Source organism: Lycium barbarum, chromosome 8, assembly GCF_019175385.1.
Source record: "Lycium barbarum isolate Lr01 chromosome 8, ASM1917538v2, whole genome shotgun sequence".
Lineage (NCBI taxonomy): Eukaryota > Viridiplantae > Streptophyta > Magnoliopsida > Solanales > Solanaceae > Lycium > Lycium barbarum.
Genome location: NC_083344.1, coordinates 97478867 through 97489284, shown reverse-complemented (window position 1 = coordinate 97489284; position 10418 = coordinate 97478867). Strand labels below are relative to the sequence as shown.

The window sequence follows — 10418 nt, the reverse complement described above, 5'->3', positions numbered from 1 at the left end:
ATGTGTGGCCCCTCTGAAAAAATCTCCAAACTAGTATAACTAGTCATTCTTGTTAAGGTTGTTTTCAGTCAAAATTTAATATTTCTTTCATCTCACTCTAGAAAAACATCAAAAAAAGTACCATTAAAAGAGTAATAAAAAGCAGCATCACCGAAGTTAAAAAGAAAAAAATGGTTTCTTTCGAATTCTCAAATTCAAACTACAATGGAAGCTCTTCCTCCTTATTTGCTTGTACCCCTGAAGACAACATTTTGTTTTTCAACACTCTTAAGGTACCAAAAAATAATTTTTTTTACTAGTTTTTTTGTTTTCTCGAATGTATACACTTTTTATGTGTTTATCTATTTTTATCGGTTCACTTTTAAAAAAATACTCCCTCTGTTTCAATTTGTTTGAATCTATTTCATTTTTAGTCTGTGTCAAAATGAATGACCTCTTTCCTAATTTGGAAACAAATTCACTTTATGAATGATTTACAACCACACAAATTTTCACGGCTTATTCTGAACCACAAGTTTCAAAAGTCTTTCCTCTTTCTTAAATATCGTGTCCAGTCAAATGAGTTCATATAAATTGAAACGGAGGGAGTATCTGTTATGGTGTTTAATTCAAGATTTTATGCTAGGTATCTAATTAAACTGTTTGATCATACAAATTGAATGATTTCTTGTGGAGTCGAATTTTAGTGAATGTTTTGCTTCTTTAAAAGGTGAACATTTTGTTCCCATGATTTTGTTGTTTTTTTTCCCATTCAAAATTTGATTTTTGCCATTTCTATTTGAAGGACCACACAATATTGCCCATTTTAAATTTTTTTGTTTAGACATATTTTTTGATGAAGTTAAATTTATGATTGTGATTTTGTAAATATGATTTGGAGTCCTATGAATAGGTGAAAATTAAATCATTCCGCTACTTTTTGTCTAACTATCGGTTACATAAAAATTAACGTTTACTATAGGAACAAACCTCTTAAGATACAATTTTATGTGACCGTTTGAAAACGAGGAGCAACATACACTGCCATTATTCCAATTATTAATAATGTAGATGGTCCTGGACAACATCCAACTCAGGTTTCTACCTACTGTAAAAAATAAATTTTTCAATCTACCCGATAGTTAGACAAAAAGCAGCGAAATGATTTATTTTCACCTATTCATAGCGCTCCAAATCATATTCACAAAATGGCAATCATAAATTTAACGTCATCAACAAATATATCTAAACAGAAAAAATTTAAATGGGCATAATGCATGGCCCTTCTGAGACAATCTCCAAACTAGTATTAATAGTCATTCTTGTGAAGGTTATTTTCACTGAAAATATAATATTTTTCCTGTCTCACTCTAAAAAAAAAAAAAAAGGAAAAAAGTACCATAAAAATAATAATAGAAAGCGGCGCCAGCGTAGTTAAAAAGACAAAACACCATGTTTGTTGGTTTCTTTTGAATTCTCAAATTCAAAAAACAATGGGAGCTGTTTCTCCTGATTTTGCTTGGACTCCTGAAGATGACATTTTTCTTATCAACACTATTAAGATACCGAAAAAATAAATCGTTTTATTTGGAGGAAGAGCTCCCATTATTTGTTGAATTCGAGAACTCAAAGCAAACCAATAAAAATGACGTTTTTATCTTTTAACTCCGGTGGTGCCGCTTTCCATTACTTTTGTTGTGATGCCTTTTTCCTGATTATATAGAGTGAGACATGAGAAATACTATATTTTGAGTGAAAATAATCTTAATACAATGACTATTTAAATATTTCTTTGTAAGACCCTATAAGTTTGACAAATTCTTATATCGTTATATACTATTTTTATATGGTATATATTTTCTTTTAAGTGAAACCTATTAGTAAAAAATTTATAAGTATTATTTCGGGTAGTTATTAGTACTACTTTTCGGATACTCTTTGAGTTATATATATATATATATGACATATGGAAGTTTATAAATGAGATTTTATTTACTAACAAAATAGAAATTATTTCCATATACGAGAAATTATCTTTTTCTGTTTTGAGAATTAATAGTACAAAAATTTGTATTCTTGCCATTAGAATTTGATAAAATATATTTTGTAGATGTATTAATTTTTATGAAATGTCTGCATGTCTTTTATATATATATATATGATATTTATTTTATGATTATTAATATTTTAATAAGAGACTTATGGAAGTTTATGTATTTGAAGGAAGTATAAAAATGTTAATATATGATAGTAGTCTTTTAAGATAAGTACAAATCTTGAATTCATCTAACATTTTACCATGTGTATTCACGTGGGAATGCTTGTTGGAAGATATATAGAGCCTGTTTGGATGGGCTTATGCCTATAAGCTGAAAACAGCTTATAAGTCAAAAAAAATAAGTTGGGTAGTCTAACTTATTTTTTTTGGCTTATAAGCTGAAACAGCTTATAAGCTGCTTTACATAAGCTAAGTCAAATAGACCCAATTATTTTTTTGAACTTATTTTAAGCACAAAATGATTTTAAGCTGGCCAGCCAAACACTCAAAAAAACTGAAAACAGCTTATAAGCAACTTATAAGCCAATCCAAACGGGCTCATATACACATATTAGCCTATTAATTAATTATGTGGAGGTTGATGAATTTTCTAGCTAAGTAGTATAAGGCTTCATTTGTTTTCATTAGATTAAAATGTCTGAATCTGAATGCACATTTGAATTATTAAGATGTTGTCTATAGATCTAAACACTGAATGATTAAGACTGTTTGTTTTTCAACATCTAAATATTCATAATGTATTTATTTAAACAAAATAAATATACAATTCAAATAAAAAAGTAACTAAATATTAAAAAAAAAAATCTAATAAAATAAAATTATTATTTGATAAAAAATTGGGCATTTATGTTCGCTAGTGATGGTGAAGATGCTTTCAAGTGGTGGTGATAGTTTGTGATGGTGGAGGTAGTTGGTGTTGTAGTGACTGGCGCGATGCTGGCAGTTAGTAGTGGTGGTGGTTGTGTTGATGGAGTTGGTTGATTTTTGAAATTGGCGGTGTTGGTGGTGGCTAAAAATTATGTAGTGGCTAAAAATTGTGTGGTGCTTGATGATGGTGTTGGCAGTAGTTGGCGGTGGTGCTAGTTATGATAGTAGAGGTGGTTGGTAGTAAGGATTGGCCGCAGTGGTGGTAGTGGCTGATAATGGTGGTGGTGGCTGCTAATATAATTATAATAATGGAGGTGGTAGGTGTGGTAGCAACAGACAGTAGTTATAGTCAGCGGTGGTGGTTGCTAGTGGTGGTTATGATGGTAGAGGTGGTTGGTGGTAGTGGTTGGCGACGATGGTGGTGGTTGACAGTGATAGTGGTTGTGGTGGTTATGATGGTAGATGTGATTTGTGGTGGTGGAATGAGGGTGGTGGGTGGGGTGAAGAATTGGTGGGTAGAGGTAGGTAAGCGGATGGGCTTGGTGGTGAGGGTAGGGGTTGGGAAGGGGAGGGTAGTAGTGGTTGTGATGGCAGAGGTGGTTAGTGATGATGGGTTGGGAGGGTAGTGGTGGTGATGGCTGAGGTGTTAGTGGTGGTGGGGGTGGAGAAGGGGTAGGGCGGGGTGGGTGGGGATGAGGGTGGAGAGGAGGTACGGTAGGGTGGGTGGGGATGGTGGTGAGGGTGGGGTAGCGTGGGGGTAGGAGTGGAGCTAGTGGTTGTGTACAGAGTGATGATATAAATTATCCATACAAAAATACATCTTAATGATATTAAGACTTTGATCAAAATCTTAATGAGTAAGTCTTATTTAGACCAACTTCTCTCTCCTCTCTCTTCACCCAACGGTAACAATATCTGACCTGACCTCTCATTTTTTCCGGCCAATGACCACCGGAGGTCGCCCCAGGTAAGTTGGCAGCACCTCTCTCCCCTCTTCTCTCTCTCTCTCTCTCTCTCCCTCTCCCCCCCCCCCCCCCCCCCCTCTCCTTCTCCTTTTCTCCCACAGCTTAGTTTCTCTCTCTCTTTCTCTCCTCTCCTACTTCTACTGCTTTTCACAACCATTGCAGACTCGTACCACCATTGTAGGGTTTGGGTGGTTTCGCTCCTCCCCCTAGCCTCTATTTTCTTTTCCCCTTTTTTCGTGTTTTCTTTTGGTCCCGCATTACAGGTGGAATCCGAGCAGCAGTCGCGGCGAACAGTAATTCTGGTGAACAGTAACTCCGGCACGGGCGACCAGCGACAGTGTTTCGGCAGCAGCAGAAGCACTACTTAGCAACTATTGCAGGTTCTGTCCAGCCTGGAGTTGGTACCTCCGGCTATAGTTAGTTAATTTTTCTGGTGTTCCATCGTTTTAACGAAATTATTCCTGTATTCCTACTCCCTGTAGTTCTATTTTCCGCTTGTATAGTGTTGGTGCCACCTTAGCTCGACCTTTATTATAGTGGCTGCGGTGGATGATGGTAGAGTAAGGTCATGTCCTTAGAGGGGAGGAGGGGTGGGAGGTAGGAAGAGGGTTAAGGGCGGAAAGGAAGTAGCTAGGCTGAAAATTGGGTCCTGGAACATTGGCACCCTGACGGGGAAGTCCATAGAGTTGTCGAAGATTCTTGAGAAGAGGAAGATCAACATAGCATGTGTCTAGGAGTCTAGATGGGTGGGAGATAGGGCCCGGGATGTAGATGGGTTTAAGTTATAGTTCTCCGGAGGCCCGAAGGGCACGAACGAAGTTGGCATTCTAGTTGATAGAGAGCTCTGTGATCTAGTGGTAGGGGTCAAGAGGGTGAGTGATAGGCTGATGACTATTAAGATAGTAGTTGGAGAGCATACTTTAAACGTGGTTAATGCTTATGCACCGCAGGCAGGCCAGGATGAGGAGATCAAAAGGCGATTCTAGGAGGATTTGGACGAGGTTGTGCTGGATTTTCCGCACTCAGAGAAGCTTTTTCTTGGTGGTGATTTCAATGGCCACATCGGGTCATCGGTTAGGGGATACGATGATGTGCATGGAGGCTTCGGGTTTGGGGATAAAAATGAAGGAGGTACGGCACTGTTGGATTTCGCGAGAGCTTTCGATTTGGTGATAGCGAACTCTAGTTTTCAGAAGAGGGAAGAGCACTTGGTCACCTTTCGGAGTACGAGGGCCAAGACCCAAATTGATTACCTACTCTCCCGTAAGTGCGATAGACGTTTATGCACGGACTGCAAAGTTATCCCGAGTGAGAACCTCACGACCCAACATAGGCTCTTGGTTATGGACCTGGAGATAAAAAGGAAGAGGAGAAAGAGGGTTGTATCGGGTCAGCCGAAGATTAGGTGGGACGCTTTGAACAAGGACAATGCCCAGGAGCTGGGGGAGCGGTTAAGGGCGATGGGATCCTGGAGGAGTAGCGGGGATGCTAGTAGTATGTGGACTACGACGGCTACTAACATCAGGGAAGCGGCAAGAGAGGTGCTAGGGTTCTCAAAGGGTTACTCTGGCAGACACAAAGGGGATTGGTGGTGGAACGGAGAGGTACAAGGTAAAGTGGAAGCTAAGAAAACAGCGTATCTAAAGCTAGTAGAGAGCACAGACGAGGAAGAGAAGAGGACTAACAGGGAGTTGTATAAGAAAGCGAGGAAAGAGGCGAAGTTAGCGGTTACGACGGCTAAGACGGCTGCTTTTGGACGCTTGTATGAAGATTTGGGGGAGAAAGGGGGAGGGGGGACAAGAAGTTGTACAGGCTAACCAGAGTGAGGGAGAGGAAGGCTCGGGACCTGGATCAAGTGAAGTGTATCAAAGACAAGGGAGGGAAAGTTTTGGTAGAGGATGCCCTTATTAGACGAAGATGGCAGTCCTACTTTCATAAACTCCTGAACGAAGAGGGGGACCGGAACATAGTTTTAGGCGAATTGGAGCTCTCTGAGAGCCGCTGCGATTTTGGATACTGCAGGTGGGTCAAGGTTGAAGAGGTCGAGGGGGTTATGCGGAAGATGAGCAAGGGGAGGGCGACCGGGCCAGATGAAATACCGGCAGAATTTTGGAAGAATGCGGGTAGGGGAGGCTTGGAGTGGTTTACACGGTTGTTGAATGTTATTTTTAGGATGGCGGAGATGCCTGAAGAGTGGAAATGGAGCACCATGATCCCGTTGTATAAAAACAAGGGGGATATTCAGAACTGCAACAACTATAGGGGTATCAAGCTGTTGAGCCATACGATGAAAGTTTGGGAGAGAGTGTTGGAAGCGAGGATGAGGAAGTTAGTTTCTATTTCGAAGAACCAGTTTGATTTATGCCGGGGCGTTTGACTACAGAAGCCATTCACCTGGTGAGGAGGTTGGTGGTGCAGTCACATGGTGTTTGTCGACCTTGAGAAGGCTTACGACAAAGTCCTAAGAGAGGTGCTGTGGAGATGTCTGGAAGCTAGAGGTGTTCCTGTGGCATACATTAGAGCGATTAAGGATATGTATGATGGATCCAAAACTCGGGTAAGGACGGTTGGAGGTGACTCGGAACACTTTCCAGTCACGATAGGCTTGCACCAGGGGTCCGCGCTTAGTCCATTTCTGTTTGTTGTGGATATGGACGCTCTGACAAGCCACATTCAAGGAGAGGTACCGTGGTGCATGTTGTTTGCAGATGACATTGTGCTTATTGACGAGTCGCAGAGCGGTGTTAACGCGAGACTGGAGGTTTGGCGACAGACTCTGGAGTCGAAGGGTTTCAAGTTGAGCAGGACTAAGACAGAGTACTTAGAGTGCAAGTTCAGTAATGGGATTCAAGTAGAGGATGAGGACGTGCAGCTGGATACTCAGGTCATCCCGAAGAAAGAGAGTTTCAAGTACCTGGGGTCGATCATCCAAGGGACTGGCGAGATGGACGACGATGTCACACATCGTATTGGAGCGGGATGGATGAAATGGAAGCTTGCATCGGGGGTGTTGTGTGATACGAAGGTGCTACCTATTCTAAAGGGAAAGTTCTACAAAGCAGTGGTTAGACCGGCTATGTTGTATGGGACGGAATGCTGGCCAGTCAAGAAAGCGCATGTCCAGAAGATGAAGGTAGCTGAGATGCGGATGCTGAGATGGATGTGCGGGCATACCAGCAGAGATATGATTCGGAATGAAGTGATTTGAGATAAGGTGGGTGTGGCCCCTAAGGTGGTAAGATGCCGGAAAGGAGGTTGAGGTGGTTCGGCCACGTGCAGCGGAGATGCGCTGATGCGCCAGTGAGTAGGTGTGAGAGGATGGTTGTGGTGGGCCTGAAAAGAGGGAGGGGTAGGCCAAAGAAGGCCTGGAGAGAGGAAATTCGGCAGGACATGGCGTTACTCCAGCTTACCGAGGACATAACCGGTGATAGGAGGGGTGGAGGTCCAGTATCAGGGTAGAGGGCTAGTGGGGGGCCGCGAGGTTTCCTTTCTCGTATTAGGAGTATTTTTATCCTGCTTCTATGTGTTGGTCTTGTCTATCTTTGTTATTTTATCATGACTTTATTGCTCTTGCTATTTCTCATTTTCACATAGTTTTAATTTGCTTGTCCGTATCTGACTCTTTTCCCTTGTTTTCTTTTGAGCCGAGGGTCTTTCGGAAACAGCCTCCCTACCTTCCAAGGTGGGGGTAAGGTCTACGTACACTTTACCCTCCCCAGACCTCACTTTGTGGGATCCAGCTGGGTATGTTGTTGTTGTTATAATGTCAAATGCACTTAATGACATAAGCTCTGAACCATTCAGATTCCTATTAAGTGTAAACAAATGAGGCATATGTGTCAAAATATTATGGAGTTGGCTAACTTTAGTTTTAAGGAGGAAACCAAAGATATCATTAGATTTTTTTGGATTTATTTTGGGTCATTTTCTCAAGAGCTCTTGGACGAAAAATCCTCTTTACGTTCTCTACAACTTTATCTTTCAAAAGACAAGCAAGTCAAAGATAACTTCGTGGTGAAGTAAGGTGTCACCTTGAGGAGCTTTTAAAGAAGGCAACCCAAGTTCGTTTCCTCATCTACGAGCTCGTATGAACAGTTAAGGTATGTATTTGTTAAGAACTCACGGGACAGTGATCGGAAGCTATGAGTTCAAGTCATAATAGTTGTATAGATTGGTTATGGGTTGTTTACTTACTATATAGAGATCGCTGAGGATTTGGTAGCTCAGGTAGAGCGTTGTTTGTTGTTAAAATGAGGTCGAGTGCGGAGTACACCGTTGTATATAACTTCGGGAGCTTGTCGCTCTTTGATTGCTTGACGATTTGGTATAGCTGTAGTATTTAGCTGGCTTATAGTTATGTTAATATTAGCCCCTTTTAATAGGTTAGACGTCTATCAGAAGGATTGACTCGTTGTAGTCATCCAACGATGGATTCGAAGTATGTAAGACTATTCTTTCCCCAACGATGGATTCGAAGTATGTAAGACTATTCTTTCTTTCGCCACTAGGGCATGACTTCCATTTATTACTTTTCTCCATATGAGTTGCGAAGTCTAAAGTTCATGAAAGCATATAGACCCCATGTCATAAGTTTCATAAGTTTGATAAGAGACACGTTATATGTTCATGAATCATTATGTCATACAACTACTCCACTCTTAGGATCGAGTTTTCAAGAGTTACTGTGTGGGCTTCTAGTACTTCACTTAAGGTGAATGGTATCCAAATAGCCGCTCTAAGCTTTCTGTTACACTTCGAAAAATTTTGCGTCGTGTGCGTTGTGAGTAAACTAACGTAAGCTCGAAGAGGTCATGGAACCCTTATAAGGTTAAGGAATACTCTTAACAAGTTTTAAGCAAGTGTCTAAAGGTTCCGGGATCAAGCAAATCGAGGAAAATAAGTTTGTCGAAAATTTGGCAAAATTTTGGATAGAAATTTTGGGTCAACTTCAGAGAGGTATATCTCTGGGTATATCAGGAGTTTTGAGGTGTTTCAAGAGCCTAAAATGAAGTTCGTCGAGTTTAGTTTCCAACGCAAAAAACCGTTCGTCAATGCAACATCGGAGTAGCCCGCGAACCTACGTGGAAACTCTAGAAGCCACCGAACCTACGCGGAAATTCTAGAAGCCACTTAAAAGGCCCACCAATTTCGGCCCACCAGCCCACCCGATTTTGGACCACTATATATACCCCCTTAAGTCACCTAAATCACCTCATTTTTCATCATTTCTCATCCCCACACTCCTCTAGAACCTCCCACAACACTCATCCAATATCCTTACACCAAAACATAGCAAATTTAAGAGTTCCTACATCAAATTAGGCTCGGGTTTGTAAGATTAACAACGAATCTCAATGAATCAAAGGAAGCCGCCAAAGATAAATAAGATTTCAAGCTCTACCAACCTTGATTGAGGTAAGGATATTCTTTACTATGGGTATTATGAATTGTATCATGGAAATTCAGTTGTTAAAGCTTCGTAAAGTCTAGTGATTGGTTGAGAAATTGAGAAAACATCGTTTGGGATGTTTTATAGAGCATATTGATGTTGATGATGATGATGTTGTTGATATTGGTGTTGCTATTGTTGTTGTTTTGTTGGTATTGTGATTTCGGGCTAGGGATATAAACAGGGGAGATGCTGCCCGAATTCCGGCAAATTCTAAGAGGATTTAATTTGAAGGCTTAAGACAAGCATATGACGATAAGCCTAACAATAGTATGAATTATCTTGAATGTAGATTTACGAGCTTGGGAGGACAAGCGTTAAGTAGTTAAATTTAAGGCGACCGAAAACGTATGTTAAGGCTAGTCTCTTTCTTTCTAAAGGCATGATTATTTTCTTATGCACCCATACATATTTTCCATAATATTCTTATTCCCAAAAAGCTAGAAATTCATGATTCTCAAAGTTCTTATATTGCTAAGGATAGATGTTTCCTATGATGATAATGATGATGATGATGATCCCATTTCTAGAGATTCCAAAGTTTACAGGCTTGATACTATTATGAGATTATTGAGTTTATTTCATGAATTTCTTGATTTTATTCATTGTTATTGATCTCACCTTATGATAATTGTTCCTTCAAGGTGAGATATAGCGATGATGATTGCTCCATAATATAAATCGAAGGTTACCGACCTTACGTCACTCCGATAGAGTTGTAACTTTTAATTTGCCTCTCATGCATACTTTATATATATGTATGTATTTTAATAACACTGTGCCAACATGACCGGGCAGACACCACTACGGTGGGCGGCTTATGGATAATGATAATAACACCATGACTACATGGCCGGGCAGACACCACTACGATGGGTGGCTTCTGATAATGATAATAACACCGTGCCTACATAGTCGGGCAGACACCACTACAGTGGGCGTCTTATGGATAATGATAATAACACCGTGCCTACATAGCCGGGCAGACACCACTACGGTGGGCGGCTTATGGATAATGATAATAACACCATACCTACATGGCCGGGCAGACACCACTAGTGAGTGGTGTGAGATGATTACCCCGAACGCGGGCTAATGA

General features: G+C 40.6%; 2 protein-coding genes across 2 annotated transcripts; both read left to right on the top strand.

The window, feature by feature from the left end:
- The first annotated feature begins 5213 nt into the window (after positions 1–5213).
- LOC132607993 (uncharacterized) lies at positions 5214–6247 on the top strand. Its single transcript, XM_060322077.1, has 2 exons — positions 5214–5632; positions 5893–6247. The coding sequence occupies exons 1-2, from the start codon at positions 5214–5216 to the stop codon at positions 6245–6247; spliced, it is 774 nt and encodes a 257-aa protein (XP_060178060.1).
- Positions 6248–6292: 45 nt separating this feature from the next.
- LOC132607992 (uncharacterized) lies at positions 6293–7329 on the top strand. The gene is made up of 2 exons (XM_060322075.1): positions 6293–6895; positions 7150–7329. Exons 1-2 carry the CDS (start codon positions 6293–6295, stop codon positions 7327–7329), a joined length of 783 nt encoding a protein of 260 aa, XP_060178058.1.
- The last annotated feature ends 3089 nt before the right edge of the window (positions 7330–10418 follow it).